Raw genomic sequence first — 17,143 nt, 5'->3', positions numbered from 1 at the left:
ACAAGGTGTGTTGAACGATAGTGTCCCGTCCTCCCAGGCTGCCGGCAGGGTGTAGGATCAGATAGGGTCAAGTAGTGGAATAGTGGTAAAGTTTTAATGGGTGTGTATGGCGCATTTTCCCTGTCCTTTTTGTGTCACAAAGTGTAATGAATTCACTTCACACTCAAGAACAGTAGATGTAAACAGAGAGCTAGATAAGAGAAATATATGACTTGGGAGACTGGTCTCACACTCCAGTACAGTAGGTGGAGGTGTATGCACCTTTCAGTTAGTTGCGATCCGCCAATACAAATTTTAAGAAGAGAAGATTGGTCACAGATGATCCATTATATTGACCAGATACTCAAGTGTACCATTCTATCCAATGAGAGGGCAGATATGCGTGTGAACAACAGGCACAACTCAGCTTAAAGTGTTTTTTCTCAAAGTTGCCATATCCTACTTATATCAGTACAACCTAAGCCTTACAAAACTTCTATTTGATCAAATAAGACACTCGTAGAAAATAAGCCATTCAATGTTTTGCTGGCCAAATTCGACAATCTCTCATTGACCTCCATACAAAAACTCCTCACTTGGTGAGCGAAAAAAAATGCCACCTGCTGGAGAATCGAGCTTTCGGACCCAGTTATCCCTCTCGCTTACGCCATGGCTGAAAGGGTTCCAGTTTTTGTCAAATGAATGTCAGCTTTGACTTTTCGTAGCAGATTGGGAGAATTAACGTAGCAGGTTAGGAGAATTAGGTTAAGGTTAGAGAAAGGGTTAGGGTTAACTAAAATGCAAAAAATATATACTTTTGATGTTCATTTGACAAAAGCTGGATTCTTTCTAGACAGGCTATATGGACACGCCAGACGCGAGACTTCGGAGAGTGTTCAGAGTCATTCACTTTTTATTGGAGTAAATTATTTTAAAATATATCTATGTAGCTAGACGTTAATGCCGTACTTGTACATTTTCTTTGGAAATCACTACAATAAATGGGCTTTAGCTGTCAGTCTGGCCTGATATTGGCTACACTATCTTGCTACTTCCCTCTCCTTAATGCGGCAAGCGGGTTGCGAAGCACACTTTGCCCTGTGTTGTTACAAGTTATGTCTCGTGTCTGCTGCTAACCTACTCGAAATAAAAGTCTGTCCTTTGGTCTGATGAGTCCAAATTTGAGATTTTTGGTTCCAACTGTCGTGGCTTTGTGAGACGCAGAGTAGGTGAACAGATGGTCTCTGCATATGTGGTTCACACCGTGAAGCATGGAGGAGGAGGTGTGATGGTGTGGGGTTGCTTTGCTGGTGAGACTGTCAGTGATTTATTTAGAATTCAAGGCACACTTAACCAGCATGGCTACCACAGCTTTCTGCAGCGATACGCCATCCCATCTGGTTTGTGCTTAGTGAGACTATCATTTGTTTTTCAACAGGACAATGACCCAACACACCTCCAGGCTGTGTAAGGATAATTTGACCAAGAAGGAAACTGATGGAGTGCTGCATCAGATGACCTGGTCTCCACAATCACCCGACCTCAACCCAATTGAGATGGTTTAGGATGAGTTGGATCGCAAAGTGAAGGAAAAGCAGCCAACAAGTGCTCAGCATATGTGGGAACTCCTTCAAGACTGCATGATTCCATGTGTGTTATTTCATAGTTTGATATCTTCACTATTATTCTACAATGTAGAAAATATCAAAAATAAATAAAAACCCTTGAATGAGTTTGTGTGTACAAACTTTTGACATGGGGCACCAGTACCGAAATGATGTGCAGGGGTACGAGGTAATTGATGTAGATATGTACATATAGGTAGGGATAACGGGATAGATAATAAACAGTAACAGCAGCGTATGGGGTTGAGTGAAAAGAGGGTCAATGCAGATATTACAGGTAGCTATAGGTTAACTATTTAACTAACTATTTAGCAGTGTTATAACTTGGGGGTAGAAGCTGTTCAGGGTCCTGTTGTTCCAGACTTGGTGCATCGGTTCCGCTTGCCGTGCGGCAGCAGAGAGAACAGTCTATGATTTGGGTGTGTGGAGACTTTGACTATTTTTTGGGCCTTCCTGTGACACATCCTGATATAGAGGTCCTGGATGGCAGGAAGCTCAGCCCCAGTGACGTAATGGTCTGTACACACTACCCTCTGTAGTGCCTTGCCGTCGGAAGGCAAGCAGTTGCCATACAGCAAGCAGTTGCTCCACAAAAGCCACATCGATGTGGACGGGGGAGTGCTTGGCCCTCCATTTAGTCCACGATCAGCTCCTTTGTCTTTCTGACGTCGAGGGAGAGGTTGTTGTCCTGGCACCACACTGCCAGGTCTCTGACCTCCTCCCTGTAGGCTGTCTCATCATTGTCGGTGATCAGGCCTACCACCGTCATGTTGTCAGCAAACTTAATGATAATGTTGGAGTCGTGCGCGGCCACACAGTCGTGGGTGAACTGGGAGTAGAGGAGGGGACTAAGCACGTATCCCTGAGGGGCCCCCGTGTTGAGGGTCAGCATGGCGGATGTGTTGTTGCCTACCATCACCACCTGGGGGTGGCCTGTCGGGAAGTCCAGGATCCAGTTGCAGAGGAAGGTGTTTAATCCCAGGGTCCTTAGTGTAGTGATGAGCTTGGAGGGCACAATGGTATTGAACGTTGAGCTGTAGTCAATGAACAGCATTCTCTTGTAGGTGTTACTTTTGTCCAGGGGAGAAAGGGCAGTGTGGATTGCAGTAGAGATTGGGTCATATGTGGATCTGTTGGGGCGGTATGCGAATTGGAGTGGTTGCAGGGTGTCTGGGATGATGGTGTTGTGAGCCATGACCAGCCTTTCAAAGAATTTCATGGCTACAGATGTGGGGCTATAATCATTTAGACAGGTTACCTTGGCGTTCTTGGGCACAGGGACTATGATGGTCTGCTTGAAACATGTAGTTATTACAGACTGGATCAGGGAGAAGTTGAAAATGTCAGTGAAGACACTTGTCAGCTGGTCAGCGCATGCTCTGAGTACGTGTCCTGGTAATCCGTCTAGCCCTGCAGCCTTGTGAATGTTAACCTGTTTAAAGGTCTTGTTCACATCGGCTACGGAGATCCTGATCACACAGTCATCCGGAACAGCTTGTGCTCTCATGCATAGTTCAGTGTTGCTAGCCTCGAAGCGCACATCGAAGGTATTTAGCTCGTCTGGTAGGCTCGTGTCACTGGACACATCTCGCGGCTGTGTTTCCCTTTGTAATCCATGAAAGTTTGCAAGCCCTGCTACATCCGATGAGCATCAGAGCTGGTGTAGTAGGATTCAATCTTGGTCCTGCATTGACGCTTTGCCTGTTTGATGGTTCATTGGAGGATGTGGCGGTATTTCTTATAAGCATCCGGATTAGTGTCCTGCTCCTTGAAAGCGGAAGCTCTAGCCTTTAGCTCAGTGCGGATATTGCCTGTAATCTATGGCTTCTGGTTGAGATATGTAGGTACGGTCACTGTGCTGGACAACATCATCGATGCACTTATTAATGAAGCGATGTGGTAAACTCCTCAATGCCATCGGATGAATCCCGGAACATATTCCAGTCAGTACTTGCAAAACAGTCCTGTAGCTTAAACCTGCAGATAAAATAGGATTCTAGGCTAACCTGGGCTGGCTCTCTGTTCCAAGATCGTCAGGAACAGTCGGGGTGGAGGAGAAGTGGCTGTGACGCCATTATCTTGTCAGCACTTGTGGAACGGTAGGTAGGCTTTTCATGCAGACCTAGGTGGAGCTCAGCAGCATCATCGTAGACGGGCTTGGCGGTGGCCTCCGAGGTTTCATTTCTCATATGGCAGATTAGCTAGTTAGCGCTAAATAGGCTAATAACACTAACACCTTTTACAGCTAGCGAAGAAGCTCACTGAACAATGTAGCGGTGGGGCATGAGGCAGAGTTGAGTAAAGCATCTTCAACTGTAAACTTGACTCTGTTCTTATAAATCAAAATAAAAAATTACAGGCGGAGGCGTAACTAGTTATTCACGTAGCCTACCATGTTATTCACGTATCCTACCACAGATGTGCAGCGTTTTCCTCCGCTTTTTATGGAAATTCAAAGGAGTCATACCTAACTGCCTAGTTGCTTTCCATAGCCTGCCTACACACAAACACACACTCCGCCGCATGCTCTGTCCATGGTGCTGATACAGCACAGTGGAGTTGGGTGATTCTGCAACTATGGGCACTTCTATGACCTCGGGGTCAATTTTGGGGATTTTACAAAAATATATATGTATTTATTCTTTAAATTTTAAGTTCACAATGCAATCATCCCAGATTTTTTTTACACCTCTCTATCAAGTATTTTAGCTACTTTTCAGATGTATTTTATACCTCAATTTCATTGTTTTTCCCTTGTCCCTGACCAAGACTTTTGAGCTTCTACTATGTTTTTCAATGAGAAAACATGAATAATTACACATTATATAATGTTATCTACTAGAGAAAGAGTTAATTAAATCAAATCTATATCAATATTCATTGTGCGTATGACCTTAATATTGTTTTTTCACAAAATATACCTGTCCTTTGGTAGTGGTGTCATTTCCACCACTGAGGGCAAATTCCCCATTAATAACGTTTTTTCAAGAGAACGTTCAATTCGTTACCATGGAAACATATTGGTGTGACACTGAAGCACATGGCTGCAGCGGACTGTTGTTCCAGATGTGATGTCCAGAAGTTGAAGAAGAATCTAGGTAAATATGGCTTGTGTAGAGAATATTATTATTGTCAGTCAATTCCAAACAAGGTATAATGTCTTTAATTTGTGGTAGAATTTTGGATTTTTTTTTATATTTTATGTATTTAGTGTAAACTATATGCTAGCTGTTATACTAGCCAAAGCATGCTAAACAGCCTGTAATTTTTCTCCAAAAACTGTAGATGTGTCATTTCCATCACAGTCATGTTTATCACAAACTTAACTGTGGTGGAAATGACAGAACGTGTTGTAAATGACAAAAATCATTTACATTAGGCTATTTAATTTTGTTTTAGATAGGGAAATCATATGGTTGTTTGAATTATTAATATTAGGAAAACCTTCAAAATCACTTAAAATAATATTCAATACAAGTCAATGTACAAATGTATAAGAAATGTGTTATAAATTAATTGTATGATATTTCATGTTCAACTAAAATGTATGTTTAATGACGTGATGGAAATTACATTTGTCTATTGCTGTCTGAGAAAAATATTTAAATTCCTGATTAGTACGATCACAGCCATTATCAGATATTGTTTCTAGACTAATCAAAGACAATTATAATACTGCTAAAATTGTGTTTCAATACGTTTTAATTTCTGAAAGCTTGCAGGGCCAAAGTGCCTGGATTTGCAGAATCACCTAGATACAGATTTCGCGTCAACCAGTCACTCAATCATTGTAATTTTTTATATAAGAACATCATTTCTGCCCATGCTGCTTTTGACTGTTGCCAGTTAGCCAGCATAATATAGCTATCTGGGAACTAAGGGCTCATCAGGACGACTGTCACTCGAGTCTCAGCTCCGCGACATATGTCTTCAATTTGGGCACCAGGGGTGTCCTTGGTCATGGCTAGAAGGGATGCAGCTTTTGTAAAAAAAAAAAAAAAAAAAGTCAGATTTGTCTTTTCGTAGCATATTAGGACAATTTACGCAGAAAGTTGGGAGAATTAACGGAGAAGGTTGGGAGAATTAGGTTAAGGTTATGAAAAGGGTTAGGTAAAATGCAAAATATTTCAACTTTGACGTTCATTTGACGAAAGCTGGATCCCATCTAGCCATGATCCGTGTGCCTTGGGTCATGCGTGTCCATCTTCTTTAGCATTCCGACTGGAAACACAGATGCTTGCACGCACAGCAAAACCTTTCAGCAAAACCCATTCAACCAACAAGGTATTTGCAACAAGTGCATGAATAGAAGTAATGTTTATGTATAATTTTTTTAAATCTCTATTTATCTCCCTTGACTAGCTACAGGTTATACGTTTCAAGAGCACTCCATGCCATTCAGTTATTGATGCGCTTCTGTTTGATATCAGGCTTCGTGTAGCTAGTAAGCTATCAAATCTGAGGTAGGTAATTTTAGCTAACGTAGCTAGCTTCTCTTGAAGGCTTTCATTGGATTCAGCTAGCTAATTAGCTAACGTTAGCTAGCTTACTAGTTTATGTTTAATACATACAAGTAGTTAGCTAGCTAGCCTCCAATTTAGCTATTGTCATTATGAATTGCTAATTTGTGTGCACTGTAAACTTAGCTAGCTAGCTAGCTATCCATTCTCTTTGCTTATTTGTATAACTAGTTAGCTGTTAGCTTGTCATCGCTTGTTGTTCAACTGTAGCCGAAAGGACATGCTAGCTAACTTCTTAAACAAACTACGTTACTCACCGTTTACTGTACTACTTTTTAGCTAACGTTAGCCACTGTACAATGGTGTCAGTACAGGCTGACTTGATTGCTAATTCATTCCGGACTTAGGACAACATTTGAAATACATAACTAACCACATACCTTAAGCTAATGACGTCTATCCAATACAGTTACTTGTTAGTACAATTATATTTGACTGTGGTTTATGTCCACAGATAATCGAGTGTTGATTCAGATGGTCTGTGCTGTGCATGGTGACACTTAACTTTGGTCCAGGGTGTTAGTGTGGCTTGCTAATGCTGAAGCACACTAACACCCTGGACCATAGCTGGTGACACTGTGCACATTGGTGATTATTTAAACATGTTGTTCCTGTTGTCCTGTAGGTATGTCCTTCCATCAGGGTCGAGGAGGTGGAGGCTGCCCCAGAGGAAGAGCCCCCACAGGTCAACATGGGGGTCAACACGGCTCCCACCAAAACTACCGGCCCACCAACCTAGGACCCCCACCTCCCCAGCCGCCAATGCCCCCCTACCACTACGACCCCCAGGCCCAGCACAGCTCCTCTCACAGCTATGGTGGCCAAGGAAACAGTGGTGGGGGTGGTTACGTCACTGCACATTCAGACTACATGTCTTACCCCCCTCCAGTGCCCACTCAGGGGGGTATGACGGCCAGTCCCCTCAGCCAGTGCCCTGTACGCCCGCCCTTCCCCAACCCCCAGAGCCACCCCAACTTCCCCCCGCCTCCTCTCGCCGGCAACACCTCTGGAAGCTCCATATCTGGGTCTCCAGCGTCAGCTCAGAGTGCTTACCATTACATGATGCCCTCCGTACCCCCTCCACCCTTCCCTCACCCCCCCGGCATGCCTCCTACCATGCCTCCACAGTCCATGAGCTACCATCAACCCCCCTACTCCATGAACTACTCCCATCCTCCATTCCCTCCTCTGCCCAACTTTAGCCCAGGAAACTACGGCTCCCACCAGGGTCCCAGCTCCTTCAAGCCAGACCATGGGGGCTTCAGGCACAGTCCTCATGGAGGAGGAGGGCAGCAGTATAAGGCTGAGAAACAACAGCAAATGGACGACAGGGGTCAGAGGTCACCGGAGAGAGGCAGAGGGGGTCGCCATGACGACCACAGGCAGCAGAAGGGTGGCTATGCTTACGGCAGTCGTGGTGGTGGTGGCGACAGACACAAGATGGACTTCCCCATGAACCAGAGAGGGAAGGACCGAGGCAGGAGTGAGGACAGACGCAAGCCGGAGGGAGGGAGACATCGGTCAGAGTACGAACAGCGTGGGAGGAGGACTCCTACCCGTCACCGGAGTCGAGAACGCAGCAGGTATGTGTCGGTCCCATGCCCAACGTATAATGTCCTCATTTACATTTTGGTCATTTAGCACAGGGTTTCTCAAACACGGTCCCGGGGCCCCCCTGGGTGCACGTTTTGGTTTTTGATTTCAGCTGTGTAGTTCTAGGGCAAAAACCAAAATGTGCATGGGTGGCTGGTTGGGAAACCCTGATTTAGCAGACACTCGTGTTCAGTGGACTCTCATGTTATGCGTTACTGTGTTTGCTTTGATGCAATGCTTTCAATACCAGATCTGTATCTGTATGTTGTACATTCTAAGAGAAGTGTGTGTCTGTCTGTGTGTGCGGGTATGTGTATTCTCAGGGAGAGGCATCGCCACAGAGACAGTCGGAGGTCTCCGTCACCTGACCGACACAGGAAGAGACCTAGAAGGTAATGGATGCTCACGTTGACAATTTTTTTTATTTTTTTATTAATGATTTAATTTTACCTTTAATCTGTGTCTACTTGCATGTATATACACCTAGGGCTATATTCAATCTGTATTGCTGAAGCGTTACGGATTGCACAATATACATTTTATGATAATTCTGGATTGAGCCTACATATGCATCAACAAATACAACTTTGAAGATTGAATGGAGTCTCCGCAAACGTGGCAACATTGCCTTAAAATTTCAATCTTGCTGTAACGCTGAACTTTCATGATACGGATTGAATAGATCCCCTAGTTATAATACGGAACCCGGAAAGTACTTAGCTTGTTACCCACGTCTTTGATTTCAATTATGTGCACACAATGTAACTATTTACACAGTAGGAGCAGAGATGGATGTCTCTCTCTCTCTACTCTCTCTCTCTTTTGCTTTCTTTCCCAATGTGACCATTACCCACTCCATTTATGTGTCTCTCTCCCTGCAGTCGGTCAGGCAGCAGAGAGAGGAAGCGTGGTCGCTGGGAGGAGGAGAGGGACCGGAGGTCCGACGGACCGGGGATGAGCAGAGACAGAGAGCGCAGCTATACCTCCGTCAGGAGCCGAGACACAGAGCCTGAAGTCTCCATAGATAGAGACAGAGACCGGGAGAGAGACCGGGAGAGAGACCGGGAGAGAGACCGGGAGAGGGAGAGAGGCGAGAGGGAGAGAGGCGAGAGGGAGAGAGGCGAGAAGGAGAGAGGCGAGAGGGAGAAAGGGGAGGGAGATGAGAGAGAGGAGGATGAGTTGCTGAAGCCTGCGTGGATCCGCTGTACCCATGCTGAGAACTACTACTCCAGCGATCCCATGGATCAAGTGGTAGGAGGCTTATGCAGGCTTTTCTTTGCTGACTTTGTTAGTCTGACACAAACAGGTTAATTCTGTATGAAAATGTAACCAAATTTCAGATTTTCCTGTTACAGTATGCACCAGAAATGTATTTGGAAAATGTCTGAGGACACAACACCATATGAACACTTATATCTCTGATAATCATTGAGACATTTACAAATGCTCTGATCTGTCAGTGATTCTCTGTTAGTGATTTTTACCACCACAGCTTTCTACTGTCTTTCAACCAATTGCTCAAACTTCTCATACTGCCTTTGAAATTGTGTGACCCTGTTTTGTTGCTGTAGGGTGATTCTACGGTGGTGGGGACCAGTAAGCTGAGGGACCTGTACGAACGCTTCGAGGAAGAGCTGGTCAAGAGACAGGAGCGTGCTCAGTCGGCCCGGCCCAAATGGGACCCCCCCAAGACCAAGCTAGATGAGGAGCCCGGTACTGTATTGATATCAGATAGTATCCCCAAAGGTATTTCAACTCTAACACTGGTTATGTAACGGTGGAATGTGAAAATGACAGTCGAGTCTCGTGTTGAAGTAAAGAAATACTGTCGAACCTGCTTTATAAACTGTGTAGAACTTGCCTTGCCATGTCTGAGATTGATTTAATGTGATTAGGAATGACTTCAGCCCTGTCCAACATCTAGGAGAGTTAAAAAGAAAGAGTAATTAGCAACAACATTTAGTGCACTAAGATTGACACAGTGTTCAGGCTTGTCAACCTGTTTTTAGTAGCGATTACTGTCTTTGCTGTGAGTGCAGACCTCTCGGTGTGTGGACTAGCCACCGACAGTAAAAAATAGAAAGTGAAACCCTGTGCACAGCAGTGCGTCTACGTATGTCCAGGTGTTGATTTTTGCAGGAACAACTAGTATTAAAAAAACAAGTGTAAAAACCACAGACTAGAGAAGACAGGTGCCCATACGTGAGTGTTGTGGTGGTTGTGTTGAGACCTCTCTCTGTGCACCAGCCACTGACAGTGTCCTGGTTGTTGTGTGTCTGTTCCAGAGGAGTGCCACAGTCACAGCAGCAGCGAGTCAGACTGCGAGTCTGAAGGGGGAGGCAGTACCTGCTCCAGCAGCTCTGACTCCGACGTGTTTGACGTGATCGCTGAGATCAAGAGGAAGAAGGCCCACCCAGACCGTCTGCATGACGAGCTGTGGTACAACGACCCAGGACAGGTCAGAACCTCCTGCACTTGATGCATTGATTAATGTCTTTGATTAATCGAGGAGATGTGGTAGATTGACCCTTGTAATAATAATTAAGAAACTAATCAGAAAATGTTCATTCAAATAATCTAGTTTCATAGTGCAGGATGCCTTTCAGATCATAATGAATAGGGGTACATAGAGGGACCAGATCGTAGATCACCACTCCTACTCTGAGCTTTATGAGTACAGGCCCTGCTCTAACATGGTCTATCACAGCCTGCTTCTCCAACTCTGGTCCTGAAGAGCTAGGGTTGTGCAGGGTTTCATTCAAGACCCACAGTACCACACCTGATTTAAATACAAGGCTGGAATGAAAGCCTGTACACCCAGTTGAAGAATCTTAGTCTAAAACAAATGTTAGTGTTGGAAGAGACCATATTCCTCCAAAATACCTGTAATGGCATTTTATTTGAAACCTTTTTAAACAATGCCCATGACAGGGTAACTATGGTTTTAAATTATGTGGTGTTGGAAACAAACATTGCAGATGTACGAATGCACGTAATTTAATCCTGTATCTGTTTATTGCAAACGTGTTTTATAATAAGTGTATTTTAAGTGATTCATTCTGTTTTGGTGATATCTTTTGCGTGCTGTCAAAATATCACCTCTTGTGTTTGTGTACTACACACAAGCCACAACTCCCTTCAGCACCTGTTACGGTTTGGAGGAGTGTTCATAGTGGTTATGGCTGTCCTGTGTGTGTGTACAGATGAACGATGGGCCGTTGTGTAAGTGCAGTGCCAAGTCCAGACGCACAGGGATACGCCACAGCATCTACCCTGGAGAGGAGGTAAACACACACACAAGCTACTCTACTCTCTCTTCTAAAAAAATCTTGCATTGATTCACACTAAAATACTATAGGATAGATATTCTAGACTATTAAATATTAGTACAAAGACTCTCTCTCTCGCTCTCCAGTCGGTGAAGGAATGTCGTCCAATGAACAACAACTCTGGGAAGCTCTACCACTACAGAATCACTGTGTCTCCACCTACTAACTTCCTGGTATGAATACATCTGTCTCGCTCTCCATCTTGATCCCTCTCACAGTTCTGATGGGTTTTTGTCCTGAACACATGACCTTACCTTGAGTTTGTAGTTTGTCCTGGTAAGGTGACGTGGTCGGGGAAAAAACGTTATGCCCTACAGTGGTTCCTCCTTTAAAAGTTGCGAGCTTACGCCGCGGGACTTAGAGGTCATTTGTGGTTTAGTACGGTACCCTGCGTCACCACTTCATTGCTCCAGACCAGCACAAGGGGGAGTTAGAGCACTGATTATGCTTTTGGGTCCTACTGTGTCTCTGACAATGAATGGGTGACATAAATAGAAACTGATAATTGTGCACATCTTCAGTATTACTCACTAAAAATATTGTTACACTAAGGTTTTGATTATTTTATTTTGTTAGCAAAAATAATCCTCTTACTGTAGGCCACTCCCGACCAGTCATGTTGTACAGCGCCTAAGTGGCGCAACGGTCTAAGACACTGCTTAGCAGTGCAAGGTGTGTTGCTACAGATGCTGGTTCAATACCCGTGCGGTCCTTGACTGGGAGACCCATGAGTTGACTAGGTTTTTGGTTTCTCTCCCTCTAAATGTTTATTTATTTATAAATTAGTATTTATTATTATACATTCATAAATTATTTATAAATTAGTAACAATGTCTCACCCCATGTTCAAGAATGGCCTTTTTATTGCTTATTTTACGTTATTTGAAAATGAAATCATCTCCAAAATATTTTAGGGGGCATTGCACTAATAATGGCGGGAAACGTTCCTGCTGTTCTGTTCTTAGTGCCAGTTTGCACGTTCAAACTAAAACAATGTAACTAATAATGGCATCTTTTATGCTTTCATTAATAAAATAATGATGAAAATACTCTTTCAAAATGCCATAGTTTTTTTTAGTTATGGATCCATAACGAATTACTATGGGAATAAATATCAGTGAATTACAGAAATATTGGTACAAAGTTGTCTAATGAAGGAAAACAAATAGTTGCTTACTGGAAAATACTCTTTCAAACACACGGTCACTTTGTACAGCGCATTATGGCTATTAGCAGGGCTATGTTTTGGCCTTTATGGGCAGTGCACAATTAGCCCAGTGTTTCTCTCCCTCTAAAAACAGAAATAAATGTTTTGGCCTTCACAAATATTATTTTGGCCTTTATTCAGATTACAAAAGCTCTCTTTTGTAAAAAAAAAAAATGAAATAACCTCCAAAATATTGTTATATATTTTCAAGTTGATGGCACAGTCGTATAGCCGGCACCGACATAAAGCTGAGTGACTCACTCATTCATGGCTTTGGATCAAAATAAAGAAGTACCAACATTCTTTCTGATAGTCTTTAATAAAGAAATGTTTTGCTTATCCTGACCTGGACACCTTGTACAGTATTATAATAGCCCCTTATGGGCAATTAGCAGGGCAATGTACCTTTACCAACACCTCTCTGTATTTTGATAATTTGTGGATGGGTGCGCCGGAGGGCAAAATGCGTTGCTACAGATGCAGGTTTGATAACCGTGCCGGCCGCCAGACCCATGAGGTGGCTTTAGGTTTTAATTTAGAAACCTCCAATCCTCTATATGTAATTATTGGCGGAGAGTCACGTCATATTTTTCGATATACTGTAGGCCTACCGTAGGCGACATGAGTCTCACTAGTGTTGAGTAATGTGCTGTTAAGTGGTGTAGGTCTTATTTATTTTAAGAGCATATTTAACTATTAGTTCAACTATTTTAGCACCGTTTTGCGCTGCTCTTAGACAAGCATGGGGACTGGTCTTGATAAATCAATGAGATGTTTATTTTCACCTAATCTCCGTTTGGGTATTGGTTAGACTGGAATTAAATAATTAGGGTGCAGAAAGGTTATGCTCTTAGTGTAACCTTTATTTAACTAGGCAAGTCAGTTAAGAACAAATTCATTTTTACAAGGACAGCCTACTCCTTCGTCCCCTGTCGGGGAATTGAACCCCGGTCTCCCGCGTGCCCGCATTCTCTAGTACAGCCATTATTGAAGGTACTTGACTTCACTGAGAAAGTCTGGACATGGCCTGCTCTCCCTTATGTAAGGAATTAGGCACTTTCTCATGTTTACTACAGTATGTCTTGTAGGCTATGTTTACTTGTCAGACTGAACAGTAGCCTAATAAACAAATACAGGTGGCTTATATCCTCTAAATACTTTATTATCCAAATGTAAAAGCATATACTGTACAGTACTGTATTTCTTCACCAGGATCTTTGTGCTTTCGTTAATAATATAATTATAAAATTACAGAAATATTGGAACAAAGTTGTCTAATGAAGGCAAACAAGTTGTTGCTTACTGGAAAATACTCTTTCAAACACACATGGTTATGTTGACCAGCATCATTATGGCTATTAGCAGGGCTATGTTTTGGCCTTTAGAAAATTATTTTGGCCTTTTTTCAGATTACAATCGCTCACTGTCGTTTTTTTTTGAAGGAAATAATCTCCAAAATATCATGATTTTATTTATATATATATATATATATATATATATATATATATATATATATATATATATATATATGCCTTCCCGCTGTGGACGTCTATTTCAGCACCGTTTCGTGCTGCTCTGAGACAAGCATGGAGAAACTAAAATGTTCAATTATATTCCATGATATTCTTAAGATATATGTATTGACTGAGTATAAGCAGGTGATGTGTGCTAAATAATGAAGTTAGGTTTCTACAGAAATACATCATTTTAAATAACTGGCTTTATTTACAAATTAGTGAGAATGTCTCACCCCATGTGCAAGAACTGCCTTTTTCTCGCTCACTCTAGGTTAAATCTCCAAATATCATTACTTTTTAAACAAAGCGATTATTATTAATTCATTTCTAATGATATAAATGCCCCTTATATTCTCACAGATCCTAATGGAAAATGCCCCTTAGATATTAATTTAGGACCCTCCAATCCTCTAAATGTAATTATCGTCAGAGAGTCACGTCATTAAAAAACATATTTGTAGATACACTGTAGGCCTACCATAGGCGAAATGAGTATTGGTTACACTACAATTAGGGTGTGGAAATGTTATCTCCCTCAGATATTAATTTAGCATCCTCCAATCCTCTTCTACTGTAGCCTACTCCCGACCGTCACGTTGTTCAGCGCAATATTTTCCATTCCATCCTAACGTAAACCCAGAGCGTTTCATTTTTAGATTTTCTCGGCATAGAAACACCATAATATTAATCGAATTAAGCTACATTTCTTAAAATCAATCCCATGTACTGTTACTACAATTATTATTTTTTTAAATTCTCTAGTAATGCCTATATGGGAGAATATCAAATGCTTCTCCAAGTTGCCCTCTGGTGGTCAAACTAGCGCTAACTGGCGTTAACGTAAAATATGCCGGCCAATTAAATTACGTGCCACAGAATGCTGCAGCAGCCCGCACGGTGTGCTGGAGTAAGACAACTTTTAAAGGAGGAACCACTAGATGGACCCAAAAACCATGTCCATAGGATTTCTCTTAAAGTTACATCAGACTTCATTCTGACATGTTTGGTGTGTGTGTGTGTTGTTCCCAGACGGACAGGCCCACGGTTATCGAGTACGATGACCATGAGTACCTGTTCGAAGGCTTCTCCCTCTTCTCCCACATGCCTCTCACTAACGTAAGCACCATGCAATGGACCCATCCTGCCATCATACCCTCCGCTCCCTTTGATCTCTCTCTCTCTCTCTCTCTCTTGATTGTTATTTTTAATGTTTTTATTGAACCTTTATTTAACAAGGCCTGTTGTTTTAAAGTATATGCATAGCTCAACACATAGCTCTTCTGTTCCCTTTCCTTCCTCCCTCGTGTCCTCCGATGGGACAACCTGTGCCGCGTCAGCTGCCTGTGTGTTGCTGCGTAATATGAATATTCTGTCCGTCCCTACAGGCAGGTTTATAAAGCAAAGCACCCATTAATATTTCAGAGCCAGCGGCCAGCTTAAAAAAAAAACCAGCAAAAAAAAACCCAGCAACTTAAAATCTGCCTTTCGTGTCGGTCCTCTCCTTTGTTCCAGAGTCAACCTCAGACAAAATTAGTCTGTTTCCCAAATGGCACCCTATGGACCCTGGTCAGGGTACCATTTGGGAAGCACTCTACGTTCCTTTTCGGCCACACTGCTGATGGCGACCTTGGGTTTTAAGTCCACTCCCTCCCTCTCTACTTTTAAAGGCCCATCAGTAACTGTCAAATATAACAGCGGTTGGGACTTTAAAGGCCTCATGTGTATCGACAGAGGATCCCTCTTTAGCAGAGGTTTTCAAAATGGAGGCACGCCACCCCAGGGGGGCTTCAGAGAGTTTCAGGGGAGGCTTGAAAGGCAAGCCAAGTTGAACTGTATTAGGTTCTTTCATATACATTTTTGTCCCAAAAGGATATGGCAAATCGATGGCAGGCAAGGCCTAGCTGAATAAGGCAGTGATTGAGAGAGTTGTGTGTGTGTGTGTTTGAATATTTGTGTGTGTTTGAATAATGACGCGAAATGCACATATTCGGTTAATAATTCCAATTTGGAAAGAATTTGGCGAGAGTTAAACCCAGATTACCACGGGATAATTTAAACAACCCCTTAAAAAACCTTTCATTACAGAGGGTCTGGGGATTAGAGACTCCAGAACGGAGCGATATTAGCCCCTGCTAGTTAGCTAGAGGGGTGGGCACCACTGCATGATATACGGTGGGCCAGGTTAATCCTCCAAAATGGACTCCCGTTCAGACAACAAAGAGCATGTAACTGGGAGATTAAACACGGAAGAGCAGGCTTATCTCCTTAAAGAGATTGGAGTCACTTAATGTTCAAAAGCCGTGGGTAAAGAGATACCGAGTGTGGGTTGTTTGTGTTCGGTATGTGTGGGTTGGGTGTGTGTTCTGTGTGTGTTTGGTGTCCAGTGTGTGCACATTACTGTGTGTGTTTGTGTTACTCTGTCAGTGTGTGTGTGGGTGTGTGTTTTTGGGCTGCAGCCGCTGCTTATGGAGATGAGGATTTAATGAGTTTTCTTGAAAAGCTGTAACCTCTGTCTAATATCATGGTAATGAGTGTTCCTCTACTCTCTTCTCCCCTCTTCTCTTTCATCGTCCCAGATTCCATTGTGCAGAGTGATTCGTTTCAACATAGATTACACCATTCACTTTATTGAAGAGATGACACCAGAGGTCAGTAAAGCTCCTCTTTCTCTCTCTCTTCCCTCTCAATTCAAAGGGCTTTATTGGTATGGGGAACATATGTTTGCCAAAGCAAGTGAAATAGATAATAAACAAAAGTGAACTAAACAATACATACATTCACAGTAAACATTACACTCACAAAAGTTCCAAAGGAGTAGAGACATTTCAAATGTCATATGGCTATGTACAATATTGTAACGATGTGCAAATAGTTAGTCAGAGGTGGAAAAAGGACTCAATTGTCCTACTTGAGTAAAAGTAAAGATACCTTAATAGAAAATGACTAAAGTAAAAGTGAAGGTATCCCAGTAAAATACTACTTGAGTAAAAGTATCTGGTTTTAAATGTACTTTAGTACAGTGGTGGAAAAAGTACTCAGCTCTCATACTTGAGTAACAGTAAATGCTATACATGAAATTCCTTATATTAAGCAAACGAGACGGCACGATTTCATTATTATTGTTATTTATTTATTTATTTTTGACAGCCAGGGGCACACTCCAACACTAAGACATCATTTACAAACTAAGCATTTGTGAGTCTGCCAGATCAGAGGCAGTAGGGATGACCAGGGATGTTCTCTCAAACATTTTCCTCGACTGCTAAGCATTCAAAATGTAACGAGTACTTTTGAGTGTCGGGGAAAATGTAAGGTGTAAAAAGTACATTATTGTCTTAGGAATGTAGTAAAGTAAAAGTTGTCAAAAATATAA

At 42.5% G+C, this 17,143-nt stretch overlaps 1 protein-coding gene across 4 annotated transcripts in view; it reads left to right on the top strand.

Annotated features, from left to right (window-relative positions):
* The first annotated feature begins 5,628 nt into the window (after positions 1-5,628).
* Positions 5,629-17,143, top strand: part of drosha (drosha ribonuclease III) — a 128,372-nt gene continuing 116,857 nt past the window's right edge. Inside the window, exons 1-11 of one of the 4 annotated variants that reach the window (XM_071415213.1) lie at positions 5,873-5,888; positions 5,967-6,067; positions 6,750-7,707; positions 8,041-8,109; positions 8,599-8,968; positions 9,289-9,463; positions 10,003-10,175; positions 10,921-11,001; positions 11,133-11,219; positions 14,800-14,886; positions 16,347-16,418. In XM_071415213.1, coding sequence (XP_071271314.1) covers positions 6,752-7,707; positions 8,041-8,109; positions 8,599-8,968; positions 9,289-9,463; positions 10,003-10,175; positions 10,921-11,001; positions 11,133-11,219; positions 14,800-14,886; positions 16,347-16,418 — 2,070 coding nt within the window. In that variant the 5' untranslated portion in view covers positions 5,873-5,888; positions 5,967-6,067; positions 6,750-6,751. The other 3 variants (XM_071415214.1, XM_071415211.1, XM_071415212.1) reach the window with 3 other exon arrangements.

This window comes from Salvelinus alpinus, chromosome 8 (genome assembly GCF_045679555.1).
Source record: "Salvelinus alpinus chromosome 8, SLU_Salpinus.1, whole genome shotgun sequence".
Classification (NCBI taxonomy): Eukaryota; Metazoa; Chordata; class Actinopteri; order Salmoniformes; family Salmonidae; genus Salvelinus; species Salvelinus alpinus.
The sequence above is the reverse complement of the archived record's forward strand: the minus strand, read 5'-3'. Positions and strand labels throughout refer to the sequence as shown.